General features: G+C 37.4%; 1 protein-coding gene across 1 annotated transcript in view; it reads right to left on the bottom strand.

Annotated features, from left to right (window-relative positions):
* The window catches only part of LOC115216258, a 257,640-nt gene that overhangs the window by 3,143 nt on the left and 230,557 nt on the right, over positions 1-23,940 (bottom strand). Inside the window, exons 61-67 of the mRNA XM_036506965.1 lie at positions 23,445-23,591; positions 21,221-21,379; positions 20,435-20,590; positions 17,623-17,742; positions 15,037-15,150; positions 11,946-12,060; positions 6,774-6,946 (exon numbers count right to left, since the gene is read on the bottom strand). Coding sequence (XP_036362858.1) covers positions 6,808-6,946; positions 11,946-12,060; positions 15,037-15,150; positions 17,623-17,742; positions 20,435-20,590; positions 21,221-21,379; positions 23,445-23,591 — 950 coding nt within the window. The 3' untranslated portion in view covers positions 6,774-6,807. The remainder of the gene's footprint in view (positions 1-6,773; positions 6,947-11,945; positions 12,061-15,036; positions 15,151-17,622; positions 17,743-20,434; positions 20,591-21,220; positions 21,380-23,444; positions 23,592-23,940) is intronic.

Below are 23,940 nucleotides of genomic sequence, written 5' to 3'. Positions count from 1 at the left end.
CGCTTGGCACAGGTTGACCTTAAACTCTGCTGTGTATGAGCATTAAGTTTTAACGTTCTAGTTCACTTCCGGTGTTCATAGCAGTGCTTGGAAGGAAGGTGTGTAGCGTGTGATCGACGCATTGGCCATGACAGAGAAAGTTGAGCAGAGAATCTGCATCAAATTTTGCCAAAAGCTTGGTAATATCTGTTCAGAGGCCTACGCAAAATTTTCAAAAAGTTTTCATCGTTCTTGACACAATCTAGGAGATCTTGTGCAACTGAAATCCAAGTGTCTTCTTGGTCAGCTGAAAGCAGTTTTGGCACAAACATGCGTCTCATACCCAAATCTTCAGTCATAATGGACTGAACTGAATCGTAACTAACCTGCATATCCTTTGATAACTCACGGATGGTGATTCGACGACTTCTCCTTATAGCTGCACGCACATATACGATGTTTTTCTCAGTTCTGCTGGTCGCGGGTCTCCCAGAACGTTCGTTAACATCGACATTTTTGGCCATCTTGGAAACGTCTGAGCCACTCGTACACTTGTGTGCGGCTCATACACTCCTCTCCATACACTTTCTTCAACTTTGTGCAGGCCTCTGAGCAGGTATCACCATGACAACTTTCTCTGTCATGGTCAATGCGACCGATCACACGCTACACACACCTTCCTTCTAAGCACTGCTGTAAACAGCGGAAGCTAGAACGTTAAAACTTAGTGCATATGCACAGCAAAGTTCAAGGTCAATCTGTACCAAGCGGTGTCACTGCGTGCTTTACCTTCGTTACTAAGGCAACAGACCGAATACTTATTGATCAGACATCATATATATATATATATATATATATATATATACTTCACTGTACGTTTCGCAGAAGTAGTGGTGAGAGAAAGACTGAGAACAATAGATGACAAAATATTTGATATATCCTATTCAGAGGAATTACTCAGAGATTTAAGCGGTTTGTTAGCTTTCAATGTCAGGCTTAAATCCTTCGATGACTCTGGAGAAGGCAACATCATATTGCGCCAATATATAATCCTTGTTTTAATTTCATACGTAAAGACAGGATCTTTAACAGTACATCTCAGTGTACTACAAGATATCTTTAAAGCATTCTCACTATATTATATGCAAATAAACTTTACAGACATTTTCGTAGTGATATAAATACTGATTTATTTTGTAATGCGTTTCTTTCTTTTATCAAAAAGTACAGCCAGTCGTCATTCAGCACCAAATATGGTTTGGTAATAAGTACCATACTTTTGCCGATTGTTTTAGAGACGTATATTACCACGAGTAGATGTAGACACCACTCGCCCCATCTTTGATCTAGCGGAACATCCAGGTTAAGCAATTGAAGGTAAAGATAGATAGCTAGATAGAACTGCATAAGCCCTTGGCCGGTAATCATATACAGCTGAATAGCCTAGAGCAAGGTGAAATAACGTGCCTTATTCAAGTGAACAACGCACCGAGCAAGCTAGGAATTGAACACGCTACCTTAGGAGCCAGGAACCGAACACCCTAATCACTATAAATTAATTTTGTTCCAAAATTGTTCATATCTTCTCTTGAATTAATTAGTTGACTTTGATTCAACCAGGCAAACAATTAATTTGAAACTAACCGCTAACGACTAACAGTATTTGAAAGTAAGTTCATGAGTTTCGAAAATAGATATGTCAGAATGATTATTTAAACTGACGATTAAAATAATTTGCGTCTCTTTTCATCAAGGGAGGTAATGTTGGTTTCTTCCAACGAAATTTAACATAGAATAATAAATGTTTCTAGAATCTATCAAATGCCAGAAGCCAGATATTAATTACTTATGGATTCATAGAGTAAAACAGAAGAAACATAATTCTTTCTGTAGGGGCAATAGATCCTAATGTGTAACATTCGTGGACTCACAGATGATCTAGCACCAATTCTCTATAGTTAAATAAAATGGAGTAGGCATCTTGAATTAAGGGTCTTGTCCATACACAACACAAAATTACCATAGCAACAACAAATTCCGGAGTCGTGAGTTCACAATTTCACGCAATGAAATGTATTCTCATAAAATGCGTTCTCTTTAAGTAATCGATTCCAAGTTACGGACAGATCTGAGTTTTTTGATTGAAATGAAAATATATTTTAATTCATGAATAAATATATGCGAACATAGGCATACATACACAACGCCATTTACATGACGATCGACTAGCTAGAAAGAGCAGCTAACTCCCTTTCAAAGTGCATCTATCATCTGAAATGTGGTAGATGTATTTTGAAATGTGGATAATGTGGTTCTGGATAAACTAGACTTGAATAAAAGACAGAATGGTCATGACTGGAACTTCTTTGGTTATAAGTTTGTTTAGTCAGGGCCTGTGTTGGGGTTAAACAATAACTGTACGACGATGAAGGAGCCTCTATGTAGCCACCTGACCTTATAGAAATACCAGTCAAAATCTCCCTCAGATAATTACCGTCTTAAATAAGGAAGATAATGTAGTCCTAGACATACCATTAAAAATGTAGTGGTCACGGCTGGAATGTTGTCACGGCTCGATCAGGAGCGTCCTAGATCTAAACAACAACAACAACAACAACATATATATTTCAAATATATATATATGCATGAAATCTAGTAGAATCAGAAGTCTAAATAAATATGTAAACGTATAAATTGAAGCACAATTCTGAAAATAACAGCCATTAATCTCCTCCAGTTCACCATTTAACCGCAATTAAGTTGTGCAAAATAGAAGCATTGAAATAATTATAAACAGAAATATGAATGAGATATTGCAAGTGAGAGGTGCCAACCATTTCCACAAAGCAGTTTATTAATTCTATAAAAGGATACTGATTTCCTTCCATAAGCATTCGGAGTGGGCAGGGAAAGGGCCGTTTAGTTTTCTAATCATACTAATATATATGGTTAATAAGTCCCGATGGATTAAGTTCCAACAATGCCAAGCAGTGTTCTCTTGAGTTAGCCCAATCTATTGTAAATCATGATAGTGTTTACCATTTTCAAAATATCATATGTAATGATGACAGTCTTAAGTTCTAATCTCTTTGTTTATCTCCCTTCCTTGGAGACTGCCTGTTTGTTTTCTATAAATTTACTTTAAACTTGCAATCTTGTATCATACACCATCGATCATTCACCCATTCATTGAGAATTTCAGGTTTGGCAATGTCGCAACCTTTAAAATAAGAAAACCTTTCAACCGTGATAAAGAACCTTTTATCCAAAGAAGTTGTTCACCAATGATTAGATCCAGCTATCTTTCGTCTCCCGGATCAAATATTTTGTTAACATATCACTCCATTAAAGTGTGTACAAAACCAAAATTTTCAACATAAAATTTGAAGTAAAATAAACATCTTAAAAAATAATGATGTTAGAAAAGATAAAAAATAACAACTAAGGATTAGTTCTGAGAGTGGAAGTATTATTTTGTAAGCAAAAAAAGAAAGCAAATTCTTGGTCTAATATATTTTTTGGTAGCATATCATGCTTTATGCTTTGCAAAACGTGACGCAGAAAGAAATCCCAAAAGCATTAAGTGTTCAGAAACAAAGCATGAATGTGTATAGCAGATAGAGGTTAGCATGCTAATCAGAATCTTAAGGCACAGGACAGACCGCAGTCTAAAGAAAGGATTTTGTTACAGAAAATATTGGGTACTTTGGTGAATTTCATGCAACATTGTCTCAAGATTTTTATGTTTGTGGGTATAGTTTACATAAATCAAATAAGTAGAGATAACAGACTAATGCACCACACATTAGCACATGCAGACTAGCACACCAATTTAAGCGACAAGAACAGAACACATTCCTAGTTTCTAAATTTATTCCACACATTTTGCACTAATTTTAACCATATGGTATCACTATTATTGATTTGACTTAGTCTTGTTCTTATTCCTTGTAGGATTCATGAGGGTAGTCTTTCAAGTGCTTAAACCCTTCTGATAATTTTTCCTGTCCCCGAGAGGCAAACTTTCTGTAGAAGCTCTGCAGAACATTTTATTCCAATCTCCTTCAACCATTTATATAAATTGCAAGAATCTGGGCGATGGCACCCATTGGCTCTGTGCCCCCCACAAAACGGAGATAAACGTTAAAGAAAAATTTCTGCAGAGTCTTCGGTGTTTAAAAAGCTGGTGACTTCTATTAGAAATAAAGCCTCTAATCCAAGTACAATTCTTTCAGCCTTTTGCTTGTTTTAGTCATTGGACTTCTGGAGCACCACATTGAAACTTACTGGCCTTACTGGGGCACCACATTGAAACTTGTAGTCAATCAAATCGACAGTTTCATTTGCTGAACCGCTAGGTCACGAGGACGTAGACAAACCAACGCCAGTTGTTAGGCGTTGGGGCGACAAACACTAAGACACGCGCACATACATACATACATAAATGAAAAATGTATAATAAATATACAAACGGATCCCAACATATGTATGTGCAATTGTGTGCGTTGCGTTCAGTCACTTAATAAATGAAAAAAAAAATGGTAAATAAACAAACGGTGGAGGCGCGTGGCTTAGTGGTTAGGGTGTCAGCATCATGATCGTAAGATTGTGTTTTCGATTCCTGGACCGGGTTACGCGTTGTGTTCTTGAGCAAAACACTTCATTTCATGTTGCTCCAGTCCACTCAGCTGGCAAAAATGAGTAACGCTGCGATGGACTGGCGTCCCGTCCAGCTGGGGAACACATACTTGATTGAAACTGGGAAACCGGGCCCATGAGCCTGGCTAGGCTTTAAAAGGGCGCATTTATATTTTTATTAAATAAACAAACGACATAACGTATACTGAGTGTACAACCGGACGGGAGACAGACATAGGAGGCTCCTAATTCTTCGTCAGTTATCAACCAATCAGTAATACTCAGTTACGTACCATTAATGATGCGAAACTGAGTATTACCAATTGGTTGATAACTGATGAATAATTAGGGACCTTCTATGTCTGTCTACCCTCCGGTTGCACACTCAATATACATTATGTCGTTTGTTTATTTACTATACATTTTTTCATTTATTAAGTAACGGAACGCAACACACACAATTGTACATACATATGTTGGGATTCTACACAGTTTCCGTCTATCAAGACAAATTCATTCGAAAGACGTTGGTTGGACCAGGATTAATGGTACGTAACTGAGTATTACTGATTGGTTGATAACTGACGAAGAATTAGGAGCCTCCTATGTCTGTCTCCCGTCCGGTTGTACACTCAGTATACGTTATGTCGTTTGTTTATTTAATAAAAATATAAATGCGCCCTTTTAAAGCCTAGCCAGGCTCATGGGCCCGGTTTCCCAGTTTCAATCAAGTATGTGTTCCCAGCTGGACGGGACGCCAGTCCATCGCAGCGTTACTCATTTTTGCCAGCTGAGTGGACTGGAGCAACATGAAATGAAGTGTTTTGCTCAAGAACACAACGCGTAACCCGGTCCAGGAATCGAAAACACAATCTTACGATCATGATGCTGACACCCTAACCACTAAGCCACGCGCCTCCACCGTTTGTTTATTTACCATTTTTTTTTTCATTTATTAAGTGACTGAACGCAACGCACACAATTGCACATACATATGTTGGGATTCTACACAGTTTCCGTCTATCAAGACAAATTCATTCGAAAGACGTTGGTTGGACCAGGACTATAGCAGAAGACGTTTACCCAGGGTGACGAGCAGTGGGACTGAACCCAGAACAATGTGGCTGCAAGACGAACTTTTTAACCACAATCATGTCAGCAAAACATCATTGTCGGGTTTAAAGTGGATACTGCATCTGAAGGAGCAGACAGCTACACCTGGGGACAACAGTCCATTGCTAAAGATCGAGGCCGATGGAGATCTCTTGTTGGCGCCTTATACTCCACATAGAAGTCAAAGGAATTAATGAAATAATGGATGACTTATGAGTTCTGGCAAATTTCTTTAGCTAGTAACTCATTTTCCTTCCTATCTGTCATTATCTAAGTGAAAATATTATTGCATAAATGAACTTCCACTTATATAAAATTAGTAAAAGCTGAAAACGTGTTTTTAATTTAATAGCAAGCAGACTTAAATTGGTAATTTTAGTTTTTTTTAATGGTATTATAATTTATTTCGTATTAAAATTCGTAAATTTCTTTGATTAGTCACCCAAATTTTATCCCACATGTCTATATCTTTACTGCTTAAATTTATCTCTATTTATATGAAATTATCGAAAGCAGCAATCATATAAATAATTTAATAGTAAACTGGCTTCAATTTTTTTCTTTTAGTTTTGAAAACCCATTTATGTTTTGTCTCGTACGGAGTACGACCTCCAAAACCACTCCCAGATACACTTTTCTCGATAAACATTTCACGATGCACACAAGTTCACACCAAGACGGTAACTTAGAAACAAACGATAAAACATAAGCTACATGATGATACCATTGCCATCTGCCTAACTTTACCAGCGGCACATCGACGACCGTGTAACACATGGATGGTCTTTCTACCGCAACAGGTATTATTGTACTGTCAAACGTCTTTTCCCCTCACCACTGTCTTTATTTGAGCGGCAAGTAATACAGATTACATTTATTTTTAGTTATATGAAATTAGCGAAATCAACAAACACATCTTGAAATTATTACTAAGCAGGCTTCAATTGCTTGTTTTAGTTTTTGATACTATTTTGGATTTATTTTATATTAGTATTATCAAGCTGTTTCATTAGTGACTCATTTTTCTTCCTAGCTCTCCTTACCTGAGACGTATGCTGAATTTGTGAAAGCTTTCAATTAACGCTTGCTTTGTGATAATGTGTTAGAAAATTCGTATAAACTGTTGTTGTATGGAACCGAGTATGCTTTCGACACTGGGTCATAAAGTGATTGCATATAGGAACCATTTTCTGCAACGTCACCTCGGTGAGATTTTCTGATGAAGGAAGTAACAAAAATGTTATGAAAATATTGCTTGCTTAAGTACAGACAAAGAAAGACACATGCACACATTAAATATTGGAAAAAGGTGAGATGTAGAAGAGAGAATGTGTGGGATGTGTGAGAGATGGAAGGCAGAAGTGTGTGATATCGACAAGGAAGAATTGATTAAAAGAGAGAAGTTGGGGGAGAAGGAAAGAGAGAGAGAGAGAGAGAGAAAGAGAAGGAGAAGAAGAGAGAGTGAGTGAGAGAGAGAATGGGGATGAAAGAAAGAGAGAGAGAGAGAGAGGGAGGGAGGGCTTGATGAAATTAATACATATAAAGAAAGATATAAAGGTATAAAAGTGTGAGGACAGAAAAATATCCAAATAATTTAGAGTGTGGCAGACAAATAAACGAGTGGAAAGAGGGAAAAAGAGAGAGGGGGAGAGAGAGAAAAAGAAAGAGAGTGTGAGAGAGTGAGAGAGATTCAAGCATGCAGTGGAGTAATCAAGCGTTGAGAGAATTGTATATATATATATATTATATATATATATATATATATAAGTCTGTGTGGAAAGAAGTAGTTCCTTCCTTGGGATATTTATCCAAGCGTACGCCGGACTATCTCCGTATCAATTAGCGATACTGGAAATTCCACATGTGCTTATGTACTAGAGTTTATCATTAGTTCTTCTTTGATATTAGTACCTTACACTTTTTGAAATTCCAGTTGTCGCTATTGATGTTATCATCTTTTCGATATAGAAGAAAAAATATTTAGTAACACAAAATGGAAAATGCATCCATAGAATAATCAATATATTTATTATAATAGTCAATTCATGTTTCCCTACACGTGTTTCGGTGTTGCTTAGGTTCATATTAATGCAATTAAATTGCATTGTGAATTTGAAAAAGCAAAAACCTTCGTCAGGGCTAAAATAGACTGTTAAGATGGTAAAATCATGGCTGCTGTTTCTTCATACATCTTCATTGATGGAGGGTTCAATTCAAATTGAATATTAACAAGTGGTCTTGGATACTGTTGTAAAAATAGTTAGAGGCTGATTTTTCAACCACTGGACAGGGGAGAGTTATAGTTCAGATGAACTAGGTCATAATACTATTCACCCTGCTAGAGGTGCAGATTCTTTACTGTTAAGTATGCTTTGTAAGCATATTCTTCATTAACTACATAAGTTTGTAGTTTGCTTTTACCATTTGTACTATCTATCATGCTTACAATAAATATTTAGTTAAAGGTTCTTATTCATTGATAAGAAAAATAAATTTAAGTATGTACTAATTTTCTATCTTTTATATTTATTTATTTTGTTTCTTCTTATTGTAAGAAGTTTTATTAGTTATTGTAATATAATTTATTACTTAGATTCATTATTTGATAGTTTTGGTTCCTATTTTTCTATATATTTAATGGTATAGAAATGTGATTCTTATTTATCATATACTGAATGTATATTTTTATCTAAGGTCATTTGAATAATTTAACACAAAGAAGATATATTTCTAGTTTTAAGAGCTTATGTACTATTCTATCATTCATATAGACTTTTATTTTAATTAAATTTATTTGAATTCAATAAATTTACATTTTTAAGCCGACAAAAAATCCCCTTTTCCTCTTATTATTAGTATAATATATTTAAATATATTTGTGGATATTTTGTGTTCTTACTTTATTTGTCTATTTAATTAATAGTGCATAAATACTATTCTTAGATATACTCACTGTGCTTAATGTTTAACTAGAACTATTTAAATTCAACTGAGGTGTATTTAACTTTAAGAATTATTCTTATGTGTAATGAATAATTATATTACTAATAAACAGTTTCTAATTAATTATATTCATTTCAATTCATTTAAATATATTAAATGTAAGTTTAACTCTATGCACATAATGGCGGTCCATTTCTCTCCTGTTGTTCAATAATTTGTGCTTAGATGTAAGTATTTGATAAATTACCTCTAGGTAGAATTCACATCTTTTTTTCCTCAATGCTAAAAGATTTAGCTTAGCTAATTAGTTCCCACCTAAAAATAGAGAATATGTACTTAGGTGGGAAATAGTTAGCCGAGGAAATTTATCTGCCTAGAGGAAATTTTGTCCGCTCAAAAAATTAAAAATATAAATTTATTGAATTCAAATGATCTTAGATATTGATTATTCTATAAATGCATTCTCCATTTTTTGTTATATATATATATATAGACGTATGCACGCAGATACGAGATACTCAGATAAATAGAGATAGATAGATAGAGAGGGAGAAAGAGAGAGAGAGAGAAAGAAAGAAAGAGAGAGAGAGAGAGAGAGAGAGAGAGAGAGAGAGAGAGAGAGAGAGAGAGAGAGAGAGAGAGAGAGAGGACGAGTCTTTGAAAAAGAATCTAATTCATTCCAGACTATTATTCGTTGCCACAAGAATAAAAAAAAAATTATTCATTCCAAAACCACCTCAACCAAGTTTGAAAGTCTACCCTCGAAACATCCATTTAAAACAAAAGTTATCAATAAAGAAATCAATGCTTCTGATATATACATCTCATAAATAATACAACGAGAAAATACGTATCTAGAATAAATAAACAGAAAGAAAATGTCAACAAGTTTTTTTTTTAACAAAATTCAAAAAGCATTTCAAAAAATTCCTCTACATGAAAATTTAAAAGCTAAAACATTAAAATTAGCATTTATAAAATATAAAAAGATTATTACATGATAAATATCTTAGATAAAATCTAAAATGGAAAAGTAAATAAGTGAGTTAAATTTAAAGAAATAATTAGCTAATTAAACTAGTTTCAATGCTTGTGATGTGTAGTTTTTGTTGACTTGCGATTTGATACACATCATTAAAGAATATATTTCAACTTGATTTTAGCTCTTCGTGCGTCTACATTAGCACTCCGCAACTTTTACCCTTGCGGCACATTTATATTCTTTTCAAAATTCGGCGGCACACCTGAACTAAAACTTTAACTAAAAGTATAGGGAAAATATTTATTCAGGTTACACTGTGGCACACCTAAAATCGTCTCGTGGCACACCAGTGTGCCGCGGATACCTATTTCTATTTCTTTACTACCCACAAAGGGCTAAACACAGAGAAGACAAACGGATTAAGTCGATTATATCGACCCCAGTGCGTAACTGGTACTTATTTAATCGACCCCGAAAGGATGAAAGGCAAAGTCGACCTCGGCGGAATTTGAACTCAGAACGCAGCAGCAGACGAAATACCGCTAAGCATTTCGCCAGGCGTGCTAACGTTTCTGCCAGCTCATCGCCCTGTGTGTCGCGGAATACCGGTTGCGGAGTACTGATCTACACTTACGCATGTAATTTAATTGAAAAATGCATATTAAAAAGTTGGAGAATGAAAAATGAAAAATCAGCGATTTGTAAACCATAATATTTCTCATTTGAGTTTGGTAGGGTGTTTCCAAAGTGAAAGGCAACAGGATTGTGGAAAAATAAAATACATTAAGGAAATTACTGAGAAGTAATTAATTTTATATCTCTGCTGGAGAATAATCTGCAATCTGTAATGAGGAAGAATAATAACAACAAAGAGTTCCTGAGACACTAAGTCTCCAGAGTGGATTGCCACAACCTTTACCCCTGGACAATCCAAGGGCATCATCTACCGAACCGCTAAGTTACGGGGACCGTAAGCACAACAACACTAGTTGTGAGGTGGTGGCGGGGGGCACAAATACAGACATAAATATACACACGCATATATATATATATATATAGGAGCACTCCGTCAGTTACGACGACGAGGGTCCCAGCTGATACGATCAACGGAACAGCTTGCCATTACATTCTGAGTTCAACGTGCAAGTGGCTGAGCCACAGACATGTGTTCCCTTAACGTAGTTCGCAAGGAGATTCAGCGTGACACAGAATGTGACAAGGCTGGCCCTTTGAAATACAGGTACTACTCATATGCCACGTGATGAAACTGACGCTCGAACAGGGTGGTTGGGAAACAGGCTGGGTTCTTACCACACAGCTACACCTGCGGTATTTGTGTCAAATTCTATACATGTTGGAATATTTTCAATCCATGTGAATAACTGTTTAGTTCTTGTTTAACATATCGTTACGTAAAGCAGTATGAGCAAAAACCTTTCCATGCTTCCATATGCAAACACAAGTACACTAAATTTGCGTGAGAGAGCCTAAGCCACTCTTTCCTTGTTATTTTTCTATGGAAGACCTCTGTTAAGATTTTATTTGTTGCCAAATTAATGGAAAGGCGTCCCCCACTAATATTGGTAACCAATAGACATTGGTTACCCATTTCTTTACTACCCACAAGGGGCTAAACACAGAGGGGACGAACAAGAGGGTCTATTGTATATGAGCATGCTCACCCCTCACACAATACGGATAAATAGATATGCACATGTACATATATATGTGTAATTGTATGCATACATACATATATTATATAACATGTGCAGAGTGTCCATAAATTACCATGACAATTTGAAAAATGCAAAGCAAAATAAGAAAAAAGAATCTAAAATAAGGTAACTCAGCAGAGTTTATTAGAAAATGTAGGAAAACAAATAAAGTTTTATTAGAAACATAAGGTCACTCCAACGTGGATTCCATTGGTTGCAAGCAGCTATCTGAAAGATGCCCGTGGAAGTTGTAATGATAATTTATGGACGACCTGTATATGTAATATGTTTATGTAATGTCTAGATATGTACAATATGCATGCACGCACGAGCGCACGCGTATACACACGCACACACATAGATATAAAGAAATCGGGGTTTGCGAGACAGAAGTGAAGAAGAAGAAGAAGTAAAGAAGAAGAATAATTTAAAGAAGGAAGAACGTTACAAGAAGAAGAAATAGGAAAAAAAAGAGAAGGAAGAGGATAAAAGAGATTTACAAATGCACTGAATAGTATCAAAGGAAAAAAAAAACCGTTTTAAGAGAACAGAGTCCCTTAATGATGAAGGCTTACCTCATCCGGATACAAATATAAGTTATAAGTAAGATAAGGAACAGTATTGCTATCGTGACACCGATGGAGGTTCCAATAATTATGTCGGTTGTATTGTTAGAGAGTTCTGAAGCAGCTGCGTTAGGAAATATAAAACGGAAAAGAAAAAATAGGAAAGGAAAGAATTAAGTATCAATGAAAATGATGCAGTAATGTGTTGAGAAGAAATGGGATTTATAAAATAATAATAATAATAATAATAATAATAATAATAATAATAAAAAATAATAATAAAAAAAATAATAATAATAAAATAATAATAATAAAACAATAATAATAATAAAACAATAATAATAATAATAATAATAATAATAATAAAAATAAAAATAATAATAATTATAAAAATAAAAATAATAATAATAATAATAATAATAATAATAATAAAATAATAATAAAATAATAATAATAATAATAATAATAATAATAATAATAATAATAATAATAATAGCCGGCTTCCAACACTTTTATCTGCAAAATAGGGGTTGCGTATCCTGTTCAGGCTATATTATTAGCATTATCCTGCGTTTGAGAATTTAAAATCACTTTCTAAGACATCTCAACGATTCTAAAGCAAACTTCGTTTGTTTGTTTACGTTCACAATAATAATAATAATAATAATAATAATAATAATAATAATAATAATAATGATTAGTTTCAAATTTTGCCGCCAGGGCAGCAGTTTGAGGGGAGAGGATGTGTCGATTACATCGACCCTAGTGTTTAATTGGTACTTATTTAATCGACCCCGAAAGGATGAAAGGCAAAATCGACCTCAGCGGAATTTGAACTCAGAACTCAGTGACGGGCGAAATACTACTAAGCTTTTCGCCCAGCTTGCTAACGGTTTTGCCAGCTTGTTACCTAATTCTTTCTACTATAGCCCCACACCGCCACTAGGTCTAGCACCTAAATGGCGAATGTGGTATCACGACTAAACTAACAAAACGTGGATGATAATTTACAAATTTTGCTCTAAAAATGGATTGTGGAAGCTTTTAACAGTGAAACGATAAAAGAAAAATGAAGACAAAAGTTGTAAATTTACTTTATACACTGCAAGTTAATGGTTTCCCTGTATCTTATTTCTTTATTTCTTTACTGCCCACAAGAGGCTACACACAGAGGGAACAAACAAGGACAGACAAACGGATTAAGTCGATTATATCGACCCCAGTACGTAACAGGCACTTAATATATCGACTCCGAAAGGATGAAAGGCAAAATCGACCTCGGCGGAATTTGAACTCAGAACGTAGCGGCAGATGAAATACCAATTTCTTTACTGCCCACAAGTGGCTACACACAGAGGGGACAAACAAGGACAGACAAACGGATTAAGTCGATTATATCGACCCCAGTACGTAACAGGCACTTAATATATCGACTCCGAAAGGATGAAAGGCAAAATCGACCTCGGCGGAATTTGAACTCAGAACGTAGCGGCAGATGGAATACCAATTTCTTTACTGCCCACAAGGGGCTACACACAGAGGGGACAAACACGGACAGACAAACGGATTAAGTCGATTACATCGACCCCAGTGCGTTACTTATTTTACTCGACCCGGAAAGGATGAAAGGCAAAGTAGACCTCGGCGGAATTTGAACTCAGAACGTAGCGGCAGACGAAATACTGCTAAGCATCTCGCCCGGCGTGCTCACGTTTCTGCCAGCTCGCTGCCTTTTTATTTCCCTGTATCTGATGAGATTTCATTTTATTTTAATAACCATTATTACTTATATCATGTATAATATAATCACTAATTTACTCTTTACTCTTTTACTCTTTTACTTGTTTCAGTCATTTGACTGCGGCCATGCTGGAGCACCGCCTTTAGTCGAGGAAATCGACTCCGGAACTTATTCTTTGTAAGCCCAGTACTTATTCTATCGGTCTCTTTTGCCGAACCGCTAGGTGACGGGGACGTAAACACACCAGCATCGGTTGTCAGGCGATGTTAGGGGGACAAACACAGACACACAAACACACACACACACACACATACATATATATATACATATATATACGACAGGCTTCTTTCAGTTTCCGTCTACCAAATCCACTCACAAGGCATTGGTCGGCCCGGGGCTATAGCAGAAGACACTTGCCCAAGATGCCACGCAGTGGGACTGAACCCGGAACCATGTGGCTGGTTAGCAAGCTACTTACCACACAGCCACTCCTGCGCCTATATTTACTACTATTGGTAAAATTTAGTATCTAAGGTATGTTACCTCACCACCCCTAAAGCTTAGGGCCTCCTATGACATGCCCAGCATCCTCTTTGAGAACCCACGTTGAGAACTTCTGTACAAGTACAACGCTTGAATTTTTTGGGGCGGGGACTAGTCAACTGGTTCTTATTTTATTGACAATGAAAGGATGAAAACCAAAGACGACTTCGGAAGAATTTGAAGTCAGAGCGGTAATAAGTTGGAATAAATGCTGCTAAGAATTTTGTTCGACGCGCTAACGAATCTGCCAGTTGTTATCTTACCAATAAGTCTTTCTCCTATAAGCATAAAGCCTGAAATTTTTGGGGAGGAGGCTAGTGAATTAATGTGACCCAAATACTTAACTGTTACTTATTTCATGACCCCGAAAGAATGAAAAGGGTCGATGTGATCGACTTACTATCTCCTTGAAACTGCTGACCTTGTGCTAAAATTTGAAACCAATATTTAGAGGAAGGTATAAGGAGTGGGTTTTTTCCCCGGATCTCTACGTTCTGAGTTCAAATGTCACCAAGGTAGACTTTGCTTTTCATCCTCTTTCGTGGTCGATAAAATAAATGCCAGACATGACCTGGAGTCGATGTAATCGACTAGCCACCTCTCCCAAAATTTCAGGCCTTATGACTATAATTAAAAAGAATTTAGTGGAAGGTTTAGATTAAAGGAATTCTCAGAATTTAGAGGTACTTTATTTTACCGTCCACAACAGGATTTCAACCCGGTATCTAAAAAGACATAGGTGAAATATGAACTCAGAAGGTATAGGGTCGTAGCTAAGGATCACAACTTTACAGATTTTGAAAGAAGATTACTTACAAAGTTCTTGTTCACAAGTGGTTCCTTTGTAGTATTTTGTACAGATACACCTAGGGGATGAAGGCGATCGCGCACAGGTGCCTCCATTTAAGCAGTAGTCTGTATCACAGGCATCTACAAACAATGAAAGTTTCAAATATTATGTTTATGTATTAGTTTTGCAAGATTCCTGGTGTGAAATCGTGTCTTGAAGCAGATATTATCATATTTGGGGATAGTCAAATTTTGCCAACTAAACACACGCACTAGGAAGAGACACACGGGATAGAGTCGCTGGTGACGTCACAAGATGTGCGCCAAAAGAGCTTAGACAAAAACATTAAAATAATAATAATAAGAAGAACAACAACAATAATAATAATGATAATAATGAGCGCGGATTTTCTCCTGTGATATTAAGATGGAGTTTGGGCTCTCAAAATGTGCTACTATGGTGATGAGATAGCGGAAAGAATGAATAGTATGATACCGTAGGCTGCAGGTAGCAAGCCTGCTACGCATGCAAGACCCCAGGAGCTCCAACAAAACCTGTTATAAAAAGAAATAATAATGATGATGAAGGAAAGTGTATATAGTGCGTGTGTTTTATTGGCAAAATATGACCGTCTCAAGTATAACAATATTTTCAAAGATTTTACCATTATTAATTCCTCTTGTCTCATATTCCCAGTGCTTCCAACAACAATGAGCCAACAAGAGGGGCTTCTAATCATATCACACATCTCGGACTGTAATGGATGATGTAGTCTCAGCTACACTATGCCTGAAGCACAAAGTGAATAATATAGTACCTTATAATATCACACGTCCATTGCCACGGTTAGAAGGTTTTTCGATGATGGCATTAGTTGATCAGCACTGAACTGGTTTAAACAACAGCAAAAATGAATAAAAGCTAACAGCAAAAATAGCAATAAAGAAAAAAAAAACAGCAGTAGAGTAGCAGCACCATAATGGGGAAGCTTACGCGGTTGAATAACAATATTTGTTTACCCTTAAAAAAATAAGGAAAATAGCCAATGTTTTCTCCAAACTTTGCTTCTTTACTTTTGTCATATTTATTCAAACCCCTCAAAACCCCTTCTCAACACATGACTATGATGCTCCCCAATACTCCTGCTTATGATCTGAGATGCACATATTGTCAGCCACTAAAGACATGCTCAAGTGGTTATGATGAAACAACTGACAGGTGAATCTGTGGTATTGAGCAGAATATTTGCTGCAACGGTGTTTCTGCTTCAACAGCTCAGCAGTGAATTTGTCTGAAATGTATTGGAAAATGTGACAATTTCAAAAAATTGACGTCCAGGAAAAAAAAGCAGAGTTTGAAGGCAATATTTGTAATTTCCTTTGATTTCTAGGTAGAAGCAATAGGAAATAACTCTTGCTGACTAAAGACAAATAAATAAATAATTTGTTACGCAGTCCTAGAGATATTAACCAAATCTTTTTCATGTCCCAAATTATCGTCTTAACCCCCAACCCCGAAGCTAAGATTAGGATGCGTATGCTACATTTCGGGGAAGCAGATGGCCTAGTGGTTAGAGCAGCGGACTCGCGGTCGAGGGATCACGGGTTCGAATCTCAGACCGGGCGATGTGTGTGTTTATGAGCAAAACACCTAACCTCCACGCGGCTCCGGCACAAGGTAATGGCGAACATCTGCTGACTCTTTCGCCACGACTTTCTCTCACTCTTTCCTCCTGCATCTTGCAGCTCACCTGCGACGGACCTATACGCCAAGGAAACCGGGAAACCGGCTCTTATGTGCCAGGCATGGCACGAGAAGGAACAAACAAACAAACATGATACGTCTCTGATCATAGGTTTGTTTAGTCGGTGATGATTCGGGGACAAGTCACATCAGCCAGCCTCAGTTTTTGTCACTAATACAATAGTGTACTTGGGACCACATTACCATTACTTACAATGTGAAATGAATAGCTCTGGTGTCCTGAAGAGGAAGGGACAAACATTATCAACGTGTCATAACAATATTAATGCGTCATATTGAAGGATAACCCAGCCTGTGTCTCTACATTGTATTTATGAGATGTTGGTAATCAATGTCGGTACCTGTGGAGTAACAAGACGCGAAATGGAATATGCAGATTCAGGCTTGCTTAACTTTTGGCAATCGATATTAAATTAAAACTTCGAAGTCACTATCAAATTTTTATTTGTAAAAATTAATAAATATCTATTCTACTGAAGAACGTTTAGTAATCTTTCGGTTTCATGTTAAACTGTCTTTACATATAGCCTGGCATAAAACAAGTAATACACACACATGTACACAAACACACGTCATATATATACATGTTTATCTGTATGCGTATGCGTGCGTGCGCATGTGCGTGTGCGTGTGCGTGCAGGCGCGTGCGCGCGTGCGAGTCTTTGCGATTGCTTCTCCTACTGCTTCACAACCACTTCCTCTTACATTCTTGTAACATAGCAGTTCGCCTCCACTCTCCAAAAAAGTGGCGGGGTTATTTTTTATTCTAGAGTTTTTAAAGGTGGTGCACCACAACGATCGCTGTCCAATGATTGAAACAAGTAAAAAAAAAATCACAGAATACTTACACACACACGTTCCATTAGAAACCCGCACATGTCCAGCAATGCATGTACAATTATGACCAGAGTCTGTATTAACACATTTCGCATTTTGTGGGCAGACAGTTTTTCTTGCTTCACAGTAAGCTGTAACGAAATGTAGTTTTTATAGATAATCGTTTTGCAATAATGATAGAGATAATTGTGCTTTTTGTTATTCATTTGGTTGCAAGGAATTTGGTTCAAGTTTCACCCAAAGCTGGTTTCTTCACAACTGTCGTGAACACCCCGGCTAAGGGCGAAACTCAGCGTTGACTGTCAATTTTGATATATATATTTATAAATGAGTAACAAAGATGTAGAGGTGTCAGTTCATTACGGTCACTTCAAGCGACTCCTTTAATTGATTAATGAAAACATTACGTCTTTTGAAAGAAACCATTCTCGTCAGATGACTGCGTAGATTGCAAACATAGGAATAAGGAATTCCAACCTCGTTTCGTGGTTCGCTACCTCAACACCTCCTTTATAAGATCCAGTGGCTGAAGGCATCATCAGAAGGAACCATGTCCGATTTCTGCCCCTAGTCCTCTATCGTTTTCAACGTGGCGCCCCCTCCCGCTTTCGGAGGTGTTTCAGCTCTGGTGTTGAGTGCATTTTTTTCTTTCTCCTTTTTCTTTGATCTTTTGCTATTTGGTTTCTTCGATGCAGTGTCAACGAATGTCAGCGGGCGAATGATCATCCTGACAAATTTCCCTCTACATAATCGCCGGTAGGCTCCAGCAGCCAGCACCAGTTAACTGCCACGTGACACTATCAAAGCTTCAACTGACCAATCGAGGGGAAGGAAGCGTAGTGTTAGTTTCAGTTCCGGCAGCCAGAGCTGACTAGCTATTTGGTGGTACAAGCCTTCGAACCATAGGTAGGAGGGCGCACAATGAACGAGATCGCTCCCTTGGCCCACCTGTCAAGCAGCAACGCTGCTTAAGCGCCAGCCAGCCTCACCTAGTGATGCCATATCCTAGTCGGCATGTTATAGCTTTCGAGCCATTTCGTGTCTTCTCGTTTCAGCCATATATAGAAGCTGGCTTTGTCGACTGCCTCCTGTATTCTCCTTATTACTTTTCTCAGCTCTGAGCTCGAAAACGCAAACTTTCTTTTAAATAACGTTGCCATTTTCCTTTCATTGAAGCCTCTAGCCCCCACTGCCAGGTGGTAATACTCGACAGTCCACCCTTGTTCCCCGCATTCTTCAATTAATCTCTCATACCTCTTTTCCCTCCGTTGCTCTGCATTAGCGATGTTCTCTTCCGATGGCACTGTCAGCTCCAGCAAATTTCCAATTTTTCGTTCTGTTCCATAGGATTAAGTCAGTTTTTTTGTTGTTTTTATGAGTGGAAATATTAACAGTCTTTCCAAATCCGCGGCCAGCTCCCAGTATCCCTTCCATCTTTCGTCTGTTTCGTATACTCTTTTCTGAAGATCTGGTCTTATGTCCTTTTCCTTCCTTCTGGAAGTATATCCTTCCGCGCTTTTCCACTTTTGGGCACTCTTCCCTATTATATCCCTTGGCCTTTCATCCTTTCGGGGTCGATTAAATAAGTACCAGTTACGCACTGGGGTCGATATAATCGACTTAATCTGTTTGTCTGTGCTTGTTTGTCCTCTCTGTGTTTAGCCCCTTGTGGGTAGTAAATAAATAGGTATTTCGTCTGACTTTACTTTCTGAGTCCAAATTCTGCCGAGGTCGGCTTTGCCTTTCATCCTTTCGGGAGTCGATAAATGAAGTACCAGTTGCGTACTGGGGTAAATCTAATCGACTGGCCCCTTCCCTCCAAATTTTAGGCTTTGTGCCTAGAGCAGAAAAGAATATACATGACTTATAAGACGGCGAGCTGGCAGAACCGTTAGCAAGCCGGGGAAAATGCTTAACAGCATCTCGTATGTCTCTACGTTCTGAGTTCAAAGGTCGACTTTACCTTTCATCCTTTCGGGAGTCGATAAAATAAGTACCAGCTGAATACTAAGATTGAAATGATCGACTTACTCCTCCTCGAAGTTGCAGGCCTTGTGCCAAAATTTGAAATCAGTATATTATATGACTTAGATACTGGGCTAGAAATTTTGAGGTGAGGGTATTAGTGGACTACATTGATCCAAGTACGTAAGTATTAGTTTACTTAATTGACCCCGGAGTAATGAAAGACAAATTTGAACTCAAGACATAATGAGGGAAGAAATACCGTAAGGCATTTTTTCGATGTTCTAACGAGTCTGCTAGCTCACTACTCACCGCTTCGTATAACATGAATAGTAATAGTTACTGATTTATGCACTGGGACAGTAATTTTGACAGAAGGGACTAAGTCGATTACATCAACCTCAGGACTTACGTCAATATGATTGTTTAAAACACTGCAAGGTGGTGACCTAATACGGTTACAGTGGAATAACTGAAATAAGTAAAAGAATAAAATATTTTGAGAAAATCCCCCGCTATTTTATCTATTACAGAGGGATTAAATGCGGATCGGATTTCCACGGGATTTGAACTCAGAGCTCAAATGGCCGAAAGAAATTTCTTTCGATGATCTTGCTACTCTTTTAGCTTGACGCCTTGTATGTGACTAACACTCCATTCTACTATGCATATATATGACTAATACCCCTTTCACAAGGCCTGAAGGGGCTACTCGATTACACCGTCCCCGAAAGGATGAAAGTTAAAGTCGATCTCACAGAATTTGATTTCAGAATGTAATGCTATATTTTGCATAGTGAACTAGCGATTCTGCCAGCTTGTCGCATTGTATATAACAAGACTAACAAAACAACTTACTTGTGCATGAAGCAGCATCCTTTGTCCCTTCAGATGGCGTATATTTACCAGTTGGACAACTCTTGCAAGTTCTTTGATGCTTCTCGTCTTGGTACTCATCCAACGTACAATTTAAACACGTTGAACCATTGTAGTATGTTCCTTCATTACACGGAGCTGTAAGAAGAATGAGTGTGTATACACATCCGTCCGTCCGTCCATCCATCCATCCATCCATCCATCCACAGACAGACACCCACATTCACGCACCTACACCACCCACTCACCCACACATTGATATATAGATTAAGTAATCGTAAACCATGTGAAACATATTACTATACAGATTATATCAACCCATATATATATATATATATATATATATATATATATATATCCATATAAGAGGGATGACCTGTAAGTGGACATCCATTATGCTAGAAGAAGATCCGCTATGGTCTTACCACTAAGAAAGGAATGTTCTCAAGAAAATTTAGCAAACGCCAGAACGTAAGCAAGCAAGACAAATGAAAAGATACAAAATATAGATTAATCACAAACCTGTCATTTCAAGTCATCTATTGGGATTGACACTATTGTAATATAACGACACAGACACACATTAACATGTGAAGTCCATTTTTATTTTCCTAAATCATCAATTATTTTTTGCACTGCCTGCTAATTAGTGTCAACCAAATGTTTTAAGTATGGGATAAATTTCCATAGCTAATATTTGAATAATATTTCTGATCTATCCTTGACATATATCCTTAAAATGAAGAGATGTCAATCTTATATACTTACGAATTGTACAATCTGCTGCCGATGTCTTTCCTTCTCCTTCAGTTAGGAAATCAGACGGACATTTAATACAAACGGGATCATTGGCAGTACGATAGGTTCCGATAGCGCATTTGACACAAGAGTCTGGGCTCGTACTTTGTTCACCTGCTGAGCAATTACCTAGATAATAAAAAAATGTATAAAAAAGATGAAATCATATGTACTTAAATCCACACATATATAAATATATATATATATACAACGAAGCGAGCAAATACCAACATGACTGTCTGAACTCAGTATTTTTAGCGGGATACCACTCTACGTATGCATGTACCTGACGTGACCAAGACTGCAAAATTGATGCCACGCAATATCATGCACATCATCCCACACATAAGGGACAATCGCGGGATGTCGCACGGAATAAAGACTAATACCAAATCCATCTTTTGTGTCATTAATCGATTATTATCTCAACTAACACTGCGGAATTCCTGAAGTAGATCCGACGAAAATATACCCCAACTGTGGATGACACAGGTAGCCCAAACCGTGCTAGTGCTGTACTCAACACATCAGCACATTTACATATACCTATTAATCCCAGAAATTAATACATAAATACATACACACACACACGTACATGTTTATATAAATGTATGATTCGATGAGCTCGACGCGCGACAGTTAAGCCACGGCTCTAATGTTAAACATGTTAAACTCCCACCATCACTTGTACGCACAAGCTGACTGTATCTGAGGGCAAGCTATGACGTAATACAGAGCACAGCAATGATAAAAGGTGGCCGTAAATTGGTGCATGATGTCACACTATAGATGAACCAGCAGATGAAGCTTATACGACTTAGTTGGCGTTATAAGTTGTATTTATAGTGTGACGTCATGTATCGCCGAATACTGAAAACTATGTAACAAGTGGAATAAAAGAGTACCAAGTTTTGCTCTCTCACACACACACATGCACACACACGCGTGCACACACACACACGCGTGCACACACACACACGCGTGCACACACACACACGCGTGCACACACACACACGCGTGCACACACACACACGCGTGCACACACACACACAACTTTTGGATCCAAGTTAATCAGGTCCTTAGGTAGTGAAGCACCAAGGTCGGGTCAGTGAAATCGCTATCATGTACAAAACAAAAATAGAGAAACATATACGCACACACCGAAGTAAACACGGATTATATTCCAGCTGTATGTACGATCACAAGAGTCGGACTGAATATACCACGTGTCACAAGGCTGCACCTAGGTACAACCACTACACTAATTTTACTGCACTCCAAATTAGACTCCAAATTCACGCTAATTGCAGGTTCCGAGTAAGGTGGATAATAAACAAAATAACAATAGATGGATAGTAGTTCAATCCCTACAGCTGTTTCAGACGTGGATTTTTATTTGATAAATAGAGTTATTACATCATGCAAAAAAAAAACCGTTTTATGCACGAATTAAACATTAAAAAATCCTTCTACGATCTCAGAGTGTTTGTGTGTTAATCTAGGACAGTACAGAGGATTCGAGAAGAGTTAGATGAGTTCAATGGTGATTACGAAAGTACGGCAGCTCGGAAAACTCACTCTGATCATTTTAGTGTAACAAACTTCATCAACCACATATACGCTTCGTACCACTAGGCTTCGGTTTAACGTGGTGTAGAGTACTCTCTCAAAAGGCCAGGTGTTAAAACACCTGCAGGTCATGGGCAAGCAAGATAACTCACCCCCAATCCCATCTAGGAATGATGGACATCGATGTTTCGCCTTTCTTTTGTGGCTTATCACCATCACGTATTCGAAGAGGATTGGAGATAAATCCTTTCGTCAGTCCTCGACTTATATGCATATAGTTTGAAGACTATGTGCGGATATGCCCGGACAGTGCATACGTAAGAACAAATTCATATATGAAATAGAAGCAGCACTGCTGTTATAAATATTATCAACCATTTATACTTAACATGGAGAAGAGTGTATTGGCTTGTAGGCTGCGATATGGCGTGGTGGAGAATACTGTCTCAAAGTACCGGGAGTTATCTCGCTTGCTCATGATTTTCATATTTTAATGTTCATATATATATAAGTATATATAAGTATTTGAGGCGATTTGTTCGACTAAACCGTTCAAAAAGCAGTCCAATGAGAGAAACAAGAAGGAAGATAATAGATGTAATATGATAAGTAATAAATTACTTACGAACACAAGAGGAAGAACCATTTCCCCAAGTTATGAAGCCTGATGGACAAGGGAGACAAGAGGGTTGCTGACTTTCATTTTGGTATTGATTAATAGGACACGGTAGACATGTGTTGTTGAATAGGTAGAATCCAGGTGTGCAAGAACCTGCAATTGACAAAAACAGAATGTTGTAGAAATACCAAAGAACAAAAGAAAAAAACAACAACAAAAATAAGCAAAAGTATGAGATGAAATTGTCTAGATTTGAACTCAGATCATACAAAGCTGGAACATATACTGGAAAGTATTTTTTCCAACTCTCTAATGACACTACCAATTCGCTGCTTTTACATCTTATAGAAACAGTATTGATTGTAATTTGACCCTACCTACTAAAAAAATATTTAAAAAAATCAATTGATAGGCGCAGGCCTGAATGTATGGTTAAGTAGTTAGTTTTGTAATCACTTGGTTTTGGGTTCAAATTGTCTGTGCGGCACCTTGGGCAAGTGTC

The sequence above is a fragment of the Octopus sinensis genome, linkage group LG10 (assembly GCF_006345805.1).
Source record: "Octopus sinensis linkage group LG10, ASM634580v1, whole genome shotgun sequence".
Taxonomy (NCBI): Eukaryota; Metazoa; Mollusca; class Cephalopoda; order Octopoda; family Octopodidae; genus Octopus; species Octopus sinensis.
Note: the sequence above shows the minus strand (reverse complement) of the source record. Positions and strands in the feature narration are given on the sequence as shown.